The sequence below is a fragment of the Oryx dammah genome, unplaced genomic scaffold (assembly GCF_014754425.2).
Source record: "Oryx dammah isolate SB20612 unplaced genomic scaffold, SCBI_Odam_1.1 HiC_scaffold_2, whole genome shotgun sequence".
NCBI lineage: Eukaryota > Metazoa > Chordata > Mammalia > Artiodactyla > Bovidae > Oryx > Oryx dammah.
The window spans coordinates 86,372,036-86,390,145 of record NW_024070186.1 but is presented as its reverse complement, the minus strand read 5'-3'; the positions used below and the strand labels follow the sequence as shown (position 1 = coordinate 86,390,145).

Below are 18,110 nucleotides of genomic sequence, written 5' to 3'. Positions count from 1 at the left end.
TTACCCATTTATTATGGGTAATAAATTTATTATGGGTCTTTGCTGCTGCACGCAGGCTTTCTCCACTTGCAGTGACCATGGGCTACTCTGTGTTCTAGTGTGCGGGCTTCTCACTGAGGTAGCTTCTCTTGTTACGGAGCACAAGCTCTAGGAGTGTTGGCTTCAGTGGTTGCAGCACATGGGCTCAGCAGTTGTGATGTACCGGCTTAATTGCTCGGCAACACATGGGATCTTCATGGATCAGGGATGGAACCAGTGTCCCTTGCACTGCAAGGTGAATTCTTAATCACTGCACCACCAGGGAAGTTCAAGAGTAATTTCTGATTATGGCAAAATATGGTATTAATTGGGGCTGCCCTGGTGACTCAGCAGTAAAGAATCTGCCTGTGATGCAAAAGATGCAGGAGACCCAGGTTCAATCCCTGGACGGGGAAGATCCCCTGAAGAAGGAATGGCAACCCACTCCAGTATTTTTGCCTGGAGAATCCCATGGACAGAGGAGCTTGGGAGGGCACAGTCCATAGCATCGCAAAGAGCTGGACACGACTGAAGCGACTTGAACACGAGCACGATGGTATTAATTAGGGCTTTCCCGCTGGCTTATGGTAAAGAATCTGCCTGCAATGTAGGAGACCGCCTGCAATGTAGGAGACCGCCTGCAATGTAGGAGACCACCTGCAATGTAGGAGATGTAGGTTTGATCTGTGGGGTGGGGGAGATCCCCTGGAGAAGGAAATATCAACTCACTTCAGTATTCTTGTCTGGAAAATCCCATGGACAGAGGAGCCTGGCAGGTTACAACTTAGTGACTAAACAACCACCACCACCATGGTATTAATTAAAAGAGAAACAGTGGCAAATGGTAAAGAATCTGCCTGCAATGCAGGAGACCCGAGTTCAATCCCTGGATCAGAAGATCCCCTGGAGAAAGGAAACGGCAACCCACTCCAGTATTCTTGCCTGGAGAATTCCATGGACAGAGGAGCCTGGTGGGTACAGTCCATGGGATCACAAAGAGTTGCACATACTGAACGACTAAAACACACAGGGTAAAAGTCATTTAAAAAAATTATTGATGAAAACTTAACTGGTTTAAGTTATATGGCTTATATACTGAAAAATATAAATCAAAGAGACACCATGTATTTTGTCAAGTGAGAATCTATAAAAACAATATAATCCTACTTGAACACCAAAGAAGATCATCAAAATGGGTATTCTAGAAGGGGAAAAAAACCAACTTATTCCCCCTAAAAATCTAAAAATCAAATGTAAAACTATTTACAGTCTATCTCCAAGAAACAGGTACATCACACATAACTAGAAAATCTTAGGTGAATTACTCCAAAGGGCTAAAGCTGATTCCTGTAAAGTCTGGGCATAAGGATCATATTAAATGAGACACAATTCTAGAATCTGGATGAGAGGATATTTATTCTAATTTTAGTGAATTTAAGTTTTTAAGTAAACAGAAATCTCTCTTAGTATGCTACCATCAGACTTATCACCCAGGTTTTACAATACTGTGATTCCACCTAAAATTACTGCAAGAGGTACATGAAATTCTCATGACAAAAATGAATGTAACATTAGTTTAATTAAAAAAGTAAATATGTTACAGTCTATAAGCCATACCCCATTTTGTCATAATATTTCTGTGCATGTGACAGGTATTATGATAAAACTTAAATAATAGCAGAGTGTTTAAAATCTCAAACAGTTTTAACAACCCATTTTTAGGCAGTATCCAAGAATATAAAAAAATATCTATTCACTGGTTATTTGGAGAAAGCAATGGCACCCCACTCCAGTACTCTTGCCTGGAAAATCCCATGGATGGAGGAGCCTCGTAGGCTGCCACCTATGGGGTCGCACAGAGTCGGACACGACTGAAGTGACTTAGCAGCAGCAGCACTGGTTATTAAACCATTTAAAATAATACTGCTTCATTTTATTTTTATATATGGGTGGTGGTTTAGTCACTAAGTCGTGTTTGACTCTTGTGACCCCATGGACTGTAGGCTGCCAGGCTCCTCTGTCCATGGGATTTTCCAGGCAAGAATACTGGAGTGGATTGCCATTTCCTTCTCCAGGGGATCTTCCTGACCCAGGAAGTGAACCCAGGTCTCCCACATTGCAGGCAGATTTTTATATATGCCAAGCTTCAAAAGCCTTATGACACAGAAGTCCCCTTATGACACAGAAGTCCTAAAGAGCCTTATGACAGAATCATAAAGACTACTATACATAATAGGTAGATGGAATAAAAAAACATATTACAAATTAGCCAATACAATGGATTAAGGAAATGATATTACAATTTTTCACCAGCAGTGTAACAGACATTTTCACTTTTAGTAGAAATACCTCATCTACACAGGATAGTTAACCATAAAATAGTCAAAGAGAAAGACTACAAGAAAAGAAAAAGGATTCCCCAAGATTATAATGTGGGCATTGTTAACTTAAATTTTACTGCCAAGTAGATGCCCTTTGCTCTAGCAGAAATGCTTACAGCCTGAACCACAAGTAGTTTCATTAATCACCCGTACACATTGCTATCTGTAGGCTGCAGGACTTTGATTCACAGCAATGGACATTACTGGCTGGTTTCACCTTTTGAGATGTCAGTCACCCATAGTCAACCATGATCCAAAAATATTATATGGAAAATTTCAGAAACAAACAATTTTTAAGTTTTATACTGCATGCCATTCTAGGCAGTGTGGTAAAATCACAAGCTGTTGCACTGCATCCCATCTGGGTTACGAATCATCCCTTTCACCAGGGTATCCTGCCTGTTAGTCAGTTAGTAGCTGGCTCAGTTAAGTTTCTCTCAATTATCAGATTGTTGCAGTACACCAGTGCTTGTGTACAAGTAATCCTGTTTTATTAATAATGGCCCCAAGTATAAAAGTAGTAATGTTGGTAATTCAGATATGCCTGAGAGAAGCGGTAAAATGCTTCACTGAAGTGAAAAGGTGAAAGTTTTTGAATTAATAAGGAAAGAAAAAAACTGAATTCTAAGGTAGGATCTACAGTAAGAACGAAGCTTCCATCTGTGAAGTTGTGAAGAAGGAAAGAGACATTCACGCTAGTTTTGGTACTGCACTTCAAACTGCAAACGTTACACAGCCACGGTGTGTGTAAATGAATGCTTAGTTAAGATGGGAAAGGCATTAAATTTGTGCAGTGAGATAATGAGAGTGAGTGTGCACACATCCAAATTCACATAATTTTTGTTACAGTATACTGTTGCAACTATTTTATAATTAGTTATTATTCTTAATCTCTTACTGTGCCTGATTTATAAATTAAACTTTATCATAGGTATGTATGTATAGGAAAAAATATAGTACATATAGGGCTCAGTAGCATCCATCCACTGGTGCTCTTGCAATGTATTCCCCTCAGATATGGGGTGGGGGGTATAACGTATTTATCAAACTTTAAATACAAGAGTGTCTTTTGAACCAACAAAAAATACTGTGTTCAAAAGTCTTCAGATAGGAAAACCAAGTTTTTTTTTTTTTTAAAGAATGATAATAACACTCTATAACATGTCCCACTTGAAGTGACTATTCGCTATTTCTAAAAGACTAAATACATCATTCTTCAAAAAGGCCCCAAGTGTTTCTCAAATAATCCCTGCTCAGAGCCTGGGACCAACTCCAGACACTAACATCACACACACTGAAGTGGAGCCATTTTATTATGCTGACTAGATACACTGAAGAATGCTATTTCTACTTGAGACCCTTGGGGAACTGGCAGAGACTTCGCAGTGGGCTGAATGCTCATTTGTTTTCTAAGGCAACTCAATGCTCCACTATAACAGACACCCAGGAATTTTAATGGCAAACAATTTACAGTCTGTGTGACTTAGCATAAAAGCACCAATATAACTAAGCTCATCATAAAAATTCTATGGTTGAGTCTGTATGTTGCTCCAAAAGTCTGCCGTTGGTTCAATTCTTAATTACTGACCAAACTATGATTTATCAGTTAATAAAAAAGCATAAGAATAACAATAAAAAGCATCATATTCCTTTGCATTTTCTTAGGACTTTTTTAAAATTCTGAAATCTGTCTTTTTATTTGAAAAATAAATCGCAACTTTACTTAAGACTACTGTCTGATTTTAAAAATAGCTTGACAAAGGAATAAAATTGGAACTAAAGATAATAAAACAAATAATTGAACCTAAACCAACAAACCACTGATATGACAGATATTTAGACTATCATAAATTGTTTTTACTAGGGGATGGCAACAAATTTAGGTTTAAACATGTATACTACCTCATGAGAGATTCGCCGTTGTTCAATATATGCCATAAACTGTGAACTGAGGCTGTCTGAGTCCAGGCCCTTGTGTGGTCTCACCTCATCCTCGTCTTCCTCCGCAGTACAGCTGTCAATATAGTCAATTTGATCCAGATCATGTTCCACTGTCCATATGACACAAACACACGCACACATCAAAAAAAAAAAAAAAAATTCAAGTTAGATAGCCAACAAAAACCATTAAATTGCATTCTTTCCTTTTCCTTAACATTTTCTATTATGAAAGTGGGGAGAATAAGTTTAAATTACATAAGTCTTTATCATTTAGTCCATGGTCACTCCCAGGAACAGGCTAAAGAAAAGCCCTAGTCTTGATTCACTATAAAGAATGCAGTAATTGATAGTAATCACTGGAATTTAGACCTCTAGTATTTTTTTCTTTGGCTAGCTCTTGACTGTTTTAAACAACTTTGACTCTGTGAGACAAAAGAGTAAGAATAATTTTTTAACGTTGAAGGGTGTATCTTCTTTTAGGTTTTGTTTCATTTTTGGGGGATATTTTAGGTTTGGGGCTTAATCATATCTCTTTGAAGAATTAGGCAGAAAACTAACACAATCAACTCTAAATAAAAGTGAAAAGACAGGAGGAAAGACTTGGTGATGAAGAAACAGATACTGATGACTGTGCCTCTTATTGTAACTGCTGTCCATTACTAGAAAAAAAGATTTTCCTATTTAGAAAAATATTTTTTAGAGGTCAGTATTGCAGGTATGTTGCAGCAGTCTGTGGATGGAAGGGAATCATTTGAGGAAGTTTTGCTTCTCAAAATGCTCTGAGGTGAGAAGCACATAAATAAGATTCAGATGCCCTTGAAGAGTACAATTTCAGATGAAAGACAAGGCAGACATCAAGAATACACCGAATTTCTAAAAGAGGTCACACAGTGACCACAAAGAGAATCTTTAAAAAGGAGAATACTTCTAAGAAGATCATGGTTAAATCAAGATTAGCAAAGATCAGGCTTCCCCTATGGCTCAGTGGTGAAGAATCTGCCTGTCAATGCAGGAGACACCAGCTCGATCCCTGATCCAGGAACTTCCCACATGCCATGGAACAACTAAGCCTGTGCACCAGAACTATTGAGCCTGTACTCTACAGTCCGGGAGCCACAACTACTAGCCCATTTGCTGCAACTATCGAAGTCTGAGCGTCTTAGAGCCCACACTCCACTACAAGAGAGGCCAGAGCAATAAGAAGCCCCCACACCGCAGCTGGAGACTGCGGTGTAAAATGTAGTGTATGATCACTGCAACTAGAGAAAAAGCTCACGCAACAAACAAGACTCAGCACAGCCAAAAAAAAAAAAAAAAGATTAGCAAAGATCTACTCCAGATAAACTGTCCTTAGTAGAGTTCTCTCCCAAAATAAAGAGAAAAACATTATATTTTAATTACAAGCCTGAAAACATAAATTGAAATTAAATCCTAATACAAAACATTTTTTTTCCTAATCATATGAGAAGAGGAGGGAGGTCTCTAAAAAAATAATGGAAGAAGTTACAGATATACAAATAAAAGGATGGATGTGAAAAGGCCATTTAAAAAGTCAGAGATAAAAAGATTTTGGATGTTGTCAGGAATCATGTTTACCTCCACCATTTGTTACTACTAAACTGCTGTGATTCTCCTGGTATTGACTTTCTCTTCGTAGTCTTTGTTCTTTAGTAATTTCTGCTACTCGAAGAGGCAGATCTGAAAATTCATCTGTAGGCTTAAAAAAATAGCAGAAACACTAAAATAAATCACTTCAAATATTAGACAAGGTATTTATAGAATAAACTCAGAATTTATATTTTTTTAGAAGAGGAAAATAATTCCAGAGATGCATCTAGAAAGATGCACATATTATTCAACAATATCAATGTACTTAATGAAATGCACACTTAACAATGGTGAAAATGGGGCTTCGCTGGTTGTCTGATGGTTATGAATCCACCTTGTAATGCAGGGGACACCAGTTCAATTTCTCATCCAGGAAGATCCCACACACTGTGAGGCAACTAAGCCCGTGTGCCACAACTACTGACCTTGTGCTCTACAGTCCGGGAGCCACAACTACAGAAGCCCATGGGCCCTAAAGCCTGTGCTCCAGCAACAAGAGAAGCCACTGCAATGAGAAGCCTGCACACCACACCTAGAGGGTAGGCCCTGCTTGATACAACTAGAGAAACCCTGAGAGCAGTAACACAGACCCAGTGCAGCACCCCCCTCAAAAAGGATCTTTTTTGATGTTGCCACGATCATGTACACACCCAACCACACACAAATAGACAAGCAATTTCAAATGACAAATGGGCTGTATCCTAAAGCTAATTTGCTTTAGACTCCAAATAAAACAATGTTAAAAATGGTATACTACCAGTCTTGCTAACAAAATCTTTTTATCATTTAACCTAATTGATAGCTAAAATATTATACCTTAGTAATTTAAAGAGAGAAAACAATATTAATAATTAAAACAAAAGAGAAAAATGATATAATTAGCTAGAAAGTTACTTATTTATCTTGAGCATGTAGATAACTTCAATCGGTTCCTATCTTATTACCCATCAGCCTATAGTTCTATTTTCTCACCTTCTAGGAGATCTTCTACCCCTCTCTGCTCAAGATTACCCAGGCACTCAAATTTTAGGTTTCCCATGTAACTGGCTCAGTTCCCATTCAGATCTTTCAGGATATAAAATGATTTATACGAGACAATGAGATAACAAACATGTAATACACAATATGCTAAAAAGACAATGAAGAAACATAATACCATTTCTGAGTGATAGGACTATGTGGGAGTTTTACTCCTCATTTGGCTTTTCTATATTTTATGTAACAAGAAATTGAGTCCAACTAAGACACTTTCCATTTTCATCATTTTACTTCCTCTTAATCAGAAGTTGCAACATGTACAATAGACACTTACTTCATTCCCTGACCATCTCTTATCACCACTGTCCACACTGTTGAAACCTGAATCAAGCGCTCCGTAGGGACGACCTGAGTACAGTTCTTCATGGCTGCCGAAAAGAAACTTTAGTTCTTACTGCGAAGTTTGATACTTTAAAAATTAACATTTGAAATAGATGCAGTTTTAGTAATAAATATTTTCATTGCATTTAGGGACTTAATTGCTTAGAATGAAGTGAGTACTCCTTTAACTTTTTAGTATGAAAAACTCCAAATTCAAAGAAAGCAGGTAGAAGAGAATAATGAACTTTGATGTCCTCACTATCCACCTTCAAAAATATCAACACTCTTACTTCATCTATTCCTCTAGCCATTCCCAACGTCCCTCTCCATTATTTTTGTTTTTGACAGCACTCTCTTAAGGTAAAATTTATATACACTGAAATACACAAACCTTTGACAAATGAATACATCTTTGTAACATACAACTCTATCATGATACAGGACACTTCTACTTCACCAGAAAATTACCACACATCCCTTTCCAGTCAACTTTCCTCACCTCATCAACTAAAAAGCAACTGCTACTGCTAAGTCGCTTCAGTCGTGTCCAACTCTGTGTAACCCCAGAGACGGCAGCCCACCAGGCTGTCCCATCCCCTGTCCCTGGGATTCTCCAGGCAAGAACACTGGAGTAGGTTGCCATTTCCTTCTCCAAAAAAAAAAAAAAAAGCAACTACCATTCAAAATTTTTTTAACTTTAAATTAGTATAGAAGGCCAAATAATTGTTCTCAAAGATGTCAAGATATAATCCCTGAAACCTGAGGGTGATTTAAATATGTTACTTTACATTGCAAACAGGAATTAAGGTTGCAGATAAAAGTAAGGCTGCTAGTAAGAGTACTTTAAAATAAGATTATCCTGAATTGTATGAATGGGCTCAATGTAATCATAAGGTCTCTTGAATGTGAAAGACGGAAAAAGAAGAGGATACAATGCTGGCTTAAAGATGGAGGAAGGGACAAGAACTAAGGAAAGCACACAACCTCTAGAAGCTGAAAAAGGCAAGGAAACACAGTCTACTCAGAACTTACAGAAAACAATGGAGCACTGCCAGCATCTTAATTTTAGCCCAATGAGACCAAAATTTAGATTTCTGACCTATACTATAAAATGATTAATTTGTGTTGTTCAAACCTCTAAGTTTGGGGTAATTTGTTCTGCTTATTCTAGAATGCACAAAAATGGAGTATGTACTCTTTTTCTACTTGGCATCATGTCAGTGAAATTCTTGTCATGTCAGTGAATTCATCTTGGATGAATGAATTTATATGGTAAGTATAGGTTTAACTTCAAAACAAAAAAACTGCCAATCTGTTTTCAAAAGTAGCTGAATCATTTTAAATTCCCAACAACAATATACCGGAGTTCCAGTTGCCAACACTGTACTGCCAGTCATTAATTTTAGTTATTATTCTGATGGGTGTAAAGTGTGATGTTAATTTGTATTTCTCTGATGACTAGTGATATTTAATATTTTAATGTGTTTATTGGCTATTTTTCTTTTATGAAATATATGTTCAAATCTTTGGCCCATTTAAAAATATAACATCAATAATCTTGAAAACAGTTTGCTAAGTAAAAGCCACAGACAAAATGCTATATATTTGATTTCATTTCTATGAAATTCTAGAAAAGGCAAATGACAGAGAGCTGACCAGTGATTGCCTGGGGCTGAGGGTGATTTAAAAAAAAATACGTATCTTGATTGTGTTGGTAGTTTTGTGACTGTACCCATTTACCAAAACTCACCAAACTGGACACTTAAAATGGGTAAATTTTATCTCAATAAAGTTGTTAAAAAAAAAATCAGCCAAACTAACTTTCCAAAATGGATGTTCTGATTTTACTTTTTTACAACTCAAATTACATGAGAGCACTGGTTGCTCCACATCCTTTCATTTGGTGTTGTCAGTCTTATTTTATTCTTGGGATATGCACTGTGACTTAATTTGCATTTCAATGATGATTAATGATGTTAAGCACTTTTCTGTGTGCTTACTGATCAATTACGTATCTTTCTTTGTAAAGTTTATTCAAGACTTTTGTCCAGTTTTCATCTGGGTTGTCTTTTTAACAGTAAGTTGCAGGCTTCCCTGGTAGCTTAGCTGGTAAAGAATCTGCCTGCAATGCAGGAGGACCCTGGTTCGATCCCTGGGTTGGGAAGATGCCCTGGAGAAGGGCATGGCAACCCACTCCAGTATTCTTGCCTGGAGAATCCCCATGGACAGTGGAGCCTGGTGGGCTACAGCCCATGGGGTTGCAAACAGCCACACAAGACTGGCACATTCTTTATACAGTCTGGAAGCAAGTCTATTGTTTTATATGTATTTTGCAAATAATTTCCCTCAGTCTGTGGTTTGCCTATTTTCTTAACAGTTTCTTTTCATAAATAGATGGTTTTAATTTTCATTAAATTGAGTTTATCATTTTTTTTAATGGTTACTGCTTTCTGTGTCCTCAAAAATCCTTGCATTTCCCAAGTCACAAAGATATTCTACATTTTCTTCTAAAGCTATAAAAGCTTTAGTTTTTGCTTGTTCTTAAACATAGTTTTAAAGTTAGCCTCATTAGCCTAATTTGAAGTCTAAAATATGACAAAACCTATGTTAAAAATTGGTCTGTTAGCGTTTTATTTAATAAGATGGCCTAGGTTGAAAAACAACTTTCAATGGTACAAATTTAAAACATGTAGTATTCTTCTGGTATCAAATTTTGTATTCCATGTATTCTTACAGTTTGTGTACATAACTTAAAAAAAGTTACTATGTCATGCTGTCACAATCAATCAGAATTTAAGTTACAGGGAAAGAGCAATGGATAGGAGGCTTGGTGGTCCACTGGTAAAGTAATAGTCTCCAATTAAAATAAATAAATTTATATTAAAATAAATAAATAAAAGTTATGCACAACCATAGACGAAAAAAGAATCCACCTTGTAATGCAGGGGTTAAGGTTCAATCCCTGGTCAGGGATCTAAGATCCCACGTCTTGGAGCAACTAAGCCCAAAGACCACAGCTATTGAGCCCACATGATGCAGTGGAGATTCTGTGTGGTTCAGTGGTTAAGAATCCGCTTGCCAATGCAGGGGACACAGGTTTGATCCCTGGTCTGGGAAGATTCCTCATGCCTTGAGGCAACTAAGCCTATGTACCAAACTACTGAGTTCATGCTCCAGAGCCCACAAGCCGCATCTACTGAGCCCATGCACCTGGAGCCTGTGATCCACAAAAGGAGTCATTGCAATGAGAAGCCCGCATATCACACTAGAGAGTAGCCCTGTCCGCAAGCAGCAACGAAGACCCATCACAGCCAAAAATAAAGAGAAAACTGCCCAATAGTACAGAGATTCAGACCTAGAACCAAGGCATTCTAACTCCATGACTGCATTCTGAATAAATGCACTGCTAACTACAATGCAATCTTATTTATCTGTACCTTAGTAAGAAAGGACATGAAAGTACAATGTCTCATTTGTTGGTGCAAGAGGAGCTGAAGGAAATATTTTTCTTTTATATACATAAATATATATATACACACATACAACATATATATTGATGTATATATATAAACTTATAGGATATTCTGAAATAATCACAAATACAGTAACATAACTCTGGAAAAATAGAAAATGCAGAGGATAATGAGCAAAATTAGGGATTATATAGGGACTGGAATATATTAGATCGGTAATTACTAATTCCTTTGAGAAACATGATATGTTTATGCTATCTAGACTTCCCATTTAGGAAAAGTTTCTCTATTGACTCAAGCCTTCTTATATCTTTTAGCAAACACAAATCTCTTCCCAGGAATTTTTTCTATCTGTTTTTTAAAAGGAAAGTAAGGAAGACTGCAATATTCAAAGAAATTAGGTGAAGACTTCTTAGTCCTCAAAACTAAGGACAGAATCAGAGAGAAAAAGATTCTGTAACTAGCACGGAAGCCCTCAATCAAAGCTCACTGCTCAAAGAGGTAATGTTTCCTCCTTCGTTTCTTCAGGTATGCTCTGTAATCATTACACATACGCACACCCAGTAATCACTATTCATCTTTTCACACACAAACCTCAAGGCAACAGCAGCAGTTTAATATTCCTACTCTGCTACTTCAGGACAGAAAAACTTTTCCTTTGCAAGGGTTACTAACTCCTTGAGAAAATAAGTTCGTGTATATATAAAATAAAAACTACTTTGAAAAAATTAGTGTTATTTATTTACTTTTTTGCCCACACCTCATGGCACGTGGGATCTTGGTTCCCAGAAGGGGGATCAAACCCAAACCCTTGCAGTGGAAGAGCTGTCTTAACTCCTGGACTACCAGCGAAGTCCTCTAAAAGCTATTTTTTTTGTTGCTGTACATTTTTTTTTTAAACAGTACAGGAGTAGAAACTTTTAGAAATATTTAAATAGGAAAAACAAAACTTTCTTCTAGAGATAAGAAATAAGAATTCCATATTTTAAGCAATGAAGTGAGGTAACAGGAAAAAGAAATGAAAAGGAAATAATGGAAAAAATTTAAAAATTCTTGGTATTAGTGGTCTGCTGCTGCTGCTAAGTCGCTTCAGTCGTGTCCGACTCTGTGCGACCCCATAGACGGCAACCCACCAGACTCCCCCGTCCCTGGGATTCTCCAGGCAAGAACACTGGAGTGAGTTGCCATTTCCTTCTCCAATGCATGAAAGTGAAAAGTGTAAGTGAAGTTGCTCAGTCATGTCCGACTTAGCGACCCCATGGACTGCAGCCCACTAGGCTCCTCCGTCCATGAGATTTTCCAGGCAAGAGTACTGGAGTGGGGTGCCATTGCCTTCTCCGATTAGTGGTCTGGCTTTCCTCATATCTTCCCCACTGCCAAAATTCTTCCTCTAAGACAGACCTAGATCAGCACACTGTAAGACCTAATCTGCACCTCCCCCCCATCATCTGTTCGAAACCTTTTTTGTCTTCCTTAACACCACATACCTGCTTTTAGTCTTCTCAGAGGTAAAAGTGCTAGTGCTGAGGATGTTCTGGTAGGAATCTTTTATGCATATGCATAATTTCTCCCTGTACTTGTGTAACTATACTAAATCAAAACAACTAGATTAAAGCTGGTGTTCCCAATGTCCTTCAGTCTATACAAATCTGCAGTCTAACAGCCAGATCAAAAAACTCTGATTATCATTACAAAGCTGCTTCTGAAGACTTTAGGCAGAGAAAGCTAAAAATATAGTTTTAAAATTTTTAATTATAATATGTATTTCCCTTTACTGGGAAGATATATCTTAGCATTTTCTTAAGTAGCATCAATTACTATACAGTGCTAAAATATAGTAATAACTTAAAATATTACTAAAATATGAAGGGTACTTTACATATATGCCTGGTGATATCAAACTGCTATGTTTCTAGAGCTTCACTATTTTTAAAAACCTTGTTAAAATTATGAAATATCATATAAAATAAAAGAATACCTATAATTGACATAGCTTTTAAGGTATGGTGAGACACAAATACCTTTAAAGCCCCCTTATGTCTCTTTAACTTGGAATCTTTCTCCCTTTCAGAATTTATCACTAATTTGAATTTTGTTAATATGCATCTGCTTTTTATGGTTTTATTTTTTCCTCTGAATTATTTTTGTATTTTTAGTATGTCTGCTTTTAGAAACTATAATAAAATAGAAGTCTGTTAATCTGTTTTAAGTTAGGACACTGAGAAGGTTAGGACTGTGCTTTTATGTAATATGTGACAAGTTCTAAGAGAATGCCTAAAGGGTTCTCTTGAGTAAAGTTTATTAATATTATTACACCTTCACTGAGACATCTATTTTGCCTGTTTAAAAACCTTATGAATTTAATTCCTGTTACTTAAGACTGCTGCAATGGTTGGGAATGCCAAGAAAATGCCTTTGTAAAAGTCTGATGCTATATGCAGCTGAGGGATTCACAGACTTAAAAGATCCCAAAGTGACATTAATGGTCACCACATCCAACCCCTTCACTCCCTTTGTGAAAAATGCAGCCCAGAAAGGTTGAATGAGTTGCCTTAAGTTATAGAGTTAGTTAACAGGAGAGCCAATGTCAGTTAGTATTAAAGTCACTTAGAGCAGCAGTTTTCAACTGAGGACCTCTCAGAGGATATTTGGTAATAACTGGAGACACTTTTGTTTGTCACGTTGGGAAGGTGCTCCAGAAGCCAGGGCAGCTGTTGAGTATCTTCCAGTGTACAGGACAGGTCCTCACCACAAATAATTATCTATTTCAAAATATCCACAGTGCTGAGGTTAAGAAACCCTGACTTAGAACTATACTTGGTCACATCTATGTAATCAACTTTTTACTTAATATAAGCATTCTAGAAAAATAACGTTAAAATAGGTTATTTTGCTTTGGTCAAACAAACCATCAGGCAAATTTAAGGGTCCCATTTATTTGATTCTCCGTGAGATGGAAAATAATAAATGAAAGAATACAATATACTCACCAGGAGCCAAAACCCATGGGTCTCCTATCATAATCTGGCAGATCTGGAGCAATCTTACAAGCCTGCATGTTCAGGTATTTAAATATGTGGATTTTGCCTTTTATACATATCTAAGTAAAGTAACATATAGAAACAAGTTATTCATCTGAAATATATGTGTACCCAAACCTTTTTTCCTTCTGCTTCTTTTATTTTTTTTAATTTTAAATTTACTTATTTTTTTAACTGAAGGAGCCCCTGCCTTTTAAATCACAATCAGCTTTTTATTTAATGTATATTGCAAATAGAAGGTATTTCTATTAAGTATGTATGGTAATATTAAAAATTAACTCATTATAACACATTATATCATTTGTTACTTTAGGTGTTTAAGTGGTATAAATGTAGGTTTTTGTTTTCTAGTCACTAATAAGTTTTAGTAACATAATATACATAATTCATGATTATAAACACTATTAGAATACCAAGTAAACCTATATTGACTAGTTAGGCACAGTCAGAGATTTAAAGCATTGCTCCCCATGGATTCTACTGGCAACTTTTGTTTTTAGAAATCCAACAATCATGCACAATTATGTTTTCAATCCTACTTCCTGTAAGAAAGAAAAGCAGGAAATGATTAAATATTAAAGTCATATATAGTTCTGTTGCCACCTATTTATTTCTGTCCTACAAATTAACATATGAACTCTTTAGGGATATGAGACCTTTCTGTAGTTATGAAGTTTACTCAAACACTTTAACAGCCGCCATGTAGACACTTGTACAAGGCTGAATCAACTGCAGAGTAAGGAAAGCTATGGTGAAAAATATAAGACAAAAAGCTTTTTAGATTGTGGAATGTCTAAAATCTGTATGTAAAGCTACCTTATAACAACTTCATTAAGTAGTTTCATTTCAGTCCAAACTGACTCAAGGAAGAACTTAAGATTTTAGAAAACAGGAAGGTACAAAGACAACAGTCATGAGAAATACACTGATGATCTTTAATTCTGTGAGCTGAGTATTTTGTCTTTAGCATTTACACTGTCTACTGTCTTCATTTAAGTTTTACTAGAAAGAAATAAATCAAATTTAACTGGAAAAAAAAAACTTTAAGGAAGAACCCTTCAAATGTGAAAAAGTCAATTTAGTGACAGGAAAAACATTTTTGGAACATTAATATCTCCCATCTCATTTACTTCAAGGCTTTTAAAGAATACATGTGACTGTGAATTTATTTTAAAAGAACTTAATCTCTGACAAAAAATACATATAACTTACAACTTTTAAACTTCATCCTTTGTCCAAAAAGTTTATAACATACTTTGAATCAACTGTGGTTTACCTGTGCAGGAGGAGACTGTAGTGGATTGTTATCTAGGGTGATCATCTGCAGGTGCCTGAGATTCCGATAACAAACAGGAATTGTTGTAATTTTGTTGCAGGAAAAGTCTAACCTTATCAAAGGCAACTCTGCTAGTTCTGCAGGGAAGTAAGGTGGAAATAAACAATGATATTTCAAAGCTAGACATTTTTTTCTTCATGAGCTTCTATCTAAATATAATTGATTTAACCTAAGTATTTACGTCCATCCTTTCTTAGTGATTAACTGATATATAGCAAAGTGTCATAAAATGAAATCTAGGTGCTTAGGGATGGTAATATTAATGAAAGCAAACTATCTGACCCCTTATGTTGTTGCTGCTGTTCAGTTGCTCACTCATGTCTGACTCTTTGCAACCCCATGGACTACAGCATGCCAGGCTTCCCTGTCCATCACCAACTCCCGGAGTTTGCTCAAACTCATGTCCATTGAGTTGGTGATACCATCCCATCATCTCATCCTTTGACACCCCCTTCTCCTCCTGCCCTCAATCTTTCCTAGGATCAGGGTTTTTTCCAATGAATTGGCTCTTCAATCAGGTGGCTGAAGAATTGGTCCTTCCAGTGAATATTCTGGTTTGATTTCCATGCTGTTCAAGGGACTCTCAAGAGTCTTCTCCAGCACTACAGTTCAAAAGCATCAATTCTTTGGCACTCACCCTTCTTTATGGTCCAACTCTCACTTCTGTACATGACTACTGGAAAAACCATAGCTTTGACTAGACCAACCTTTGTCAGCCAAGTGATGTCTCTGCTTTTTAATATGCTGTCTAAGTTTATCATAGCTTTTCTTCCAAGGAACAAGTTTCTTTTAATTTCATGGCTGCATTCACTGTTTGCAGTGATTTTGGAGTCCAAGAAAATAAAGTCTGTCACTGTTTCCACTTGTTCCCCTTCTATTTGCCATGAAGTGATGGGACTAGATGCCATGATCTTCATTTTCTGAATGCTGAGTCTTAAGCCAGCTTTTTTCACTCTCCTCTTTCACCTTCATCAAGAGGCTCTTTAGTTCCTGTTCACTTTCTGCCATTAGGGTGATGTCATCTGCATATCTGAGATTAGTGAAATTTCTTCCAGCAATCTTGATTCCAGCTTGTGATTCTCCTAGCCCAGCATTTCACATGATGGACTCTGCATATAAGTTAAATAAGCAGGCTGACAATATACAGCCTTGACGTACTCCCTTCCCAATTTTGAACCAATCCGCTCTTTCACGTCCAGTTCTAACTGTAGCTTCTTGACCTGCATACAGGTTTCTCAGGAGGCAGGTAAGGTGGTCTGGTATTCCCATTTCTTTAAGAATTTTCCACAGTTTGTTATGATCCACACAAAGGCTTTAGCCTTTAGTGAAGAAGAAGTAAAATTTTTTTTTTTTGGAATTCCCTTGCCTTTCCTATGACCCAACAGATGTTTTCAATTTGCTCTCTGGTTCCTCTGCTTTTTCTAAATCCAGTTTGAACAACTGGAAGTTCTTGGTTCACATAGTGATGAAGTCTAGCTGGAAGGATTTTGAGCATTACCTTGCTAATATTTTAAATGAGCGCAATTGTGCAGTAGTTGGAACATTCTTTGGCATTGCCTTTCTTTGGAATTAGAATGAAAACTGACCTTTTCTAGTCCTGTGGCCACTGCTGAGTTTTCCAAATTTGCTGGCATATTGTGTATAGCACTTTAACAGTATCATCTCTTAGGATTTGAAATAGCTCAGCTGGAATTCCACCACCTCCACTAGTTTTGTTCGTAGTAATGCTTCCTAAGGCCCACGTGACTTTACACTCCACGATATCTGTCTCTAGATAAGTGATCACACCATCATGGTTATCCAGGTCATTAAGATCTTTGTCGTACAGTTCTTCTGTATATTCTTGCCACCTCTTCTTAATATCTTCTGCTTCTGTTAGGTCCATATCATTTCTGTCCTTTACTGTGCCCAACTTTGCATGAAATGGTGACCCCTTATGGAACAACAGAAAGTCTTAGAAACTAGGTCTGATACCACAGAAAGGTGGGAATAACAAAAGGATCAGATGACCATCTGTATAAAAACAAGTTAGATGCATAGGTTTTCAACCCCAACTATGCATGCTGCTTTTCATTCACAACAGGAATCAACAAGTTATCCTTTAGTGAAACTGAATTGAAAGCCTCTGAACTCAAGGACTGCACAATGGAAAGTCAGGATGAGTTGCCTGCTAAAAATGGAGGATTTAAGTGAAAGTCTACACACTTAGTGACAAGACCTCAGCACTTTGCTACACAACCTCACCCCATTCCCTAGCTTTGAATGGCAGTTAGGAAGATACACAATGTAGAAGAAAGAAAATATCTTTCTCTGGACAAACTATATAGTCCCATACAAAAGGCCTTTAGATACTGATATAGAGTTTCCTCCAATAAAATATCCAGCTTACTGCTTAATACAATTTCTGCCCAGTATACTTGGAATTTCTAATTAGCTTTGTATAAATGGCATATGACCCACAAACATTTAGAAGAGCTTTCAACATATAAGAGAGAAATCAAAATATGCAAAACAAAGGGAAAAAATGAGTGCAGAAAAAAACAGGTTAACCTACAGGAAACAGAAGAAAACTCTGAAAACTAGAACTAATATCTCCAATTTCAGAAAAATAAAATACTAAATTACTGAAAAAGGAAAGGATTTTGTTTTTAAATCAGCAAAAAGTAAGGGTTCTTAGAGATGAAAAATTAGATGACAGAAATTAAAAATTCAGAAGAGTGGTTAGACTATAAATGGTTGAACTGTTACCACCTGGTTAAACAAAATGACAAAGAAATGAACAATAAAGATAAGAAAACCATAAGATCAATTAACTATCCAATTAACAAAAATTCTAAGAGAAAACAGAGATCAGAAGACAGGAAATTATCAAACAGATATAAAACAATTTCTCAGAATGAATGATGTGAATCTCTGGTGCAGGAAGAATCACTGCAGATGGTGCCTGCAGCCA

The 18,110-nt window shown here is 36.7% G+C and overlaps 1 protein-coding gene across 8 annotated transcripts in view; it reads right to left on the bottom strand.

Moving 5' to 3' along the window:
- The window catches only part of LRCH3 (leucine rich repeats and calponin homology domain containing 3), a 113,992-nt gene that overhangs the window by 48,606 nt on the left and 47,276 nt on the right, over nt 1-18,110 (bottom strand). For 7 of the 8 annotated variants that reach the window (XM_040249567.1, XM_040249605.1, XM_040249623.1 and 4 more), the window contains exons 5-9: nt 15,098-15,234; nt 13,771-13,880; nt 7,261-7,354; nt 5,937-6,057; nt 4,302-4,450 (exon numbers count right to left, since the gene is read on the bottom strand). In XM_040249567.1, coding sequence (XP_040105501.1) covers nt 4,302-4,450; nt 5,937-6,057; nt 7,261-7,354; nt 13,771-13,880; nt 15,098-15,234 — 611 coding nt within the window. The remainder of the gene's footprint in view (nt 1-4,301; nt 4,451-5,936; nt 6,058-7,260; nt 7,355-13,770; nt 13,881-15,097; nt 15,235-18,110) is intronic. The other variant, XM_040249586.1, reaches the window with a different exon arrangement.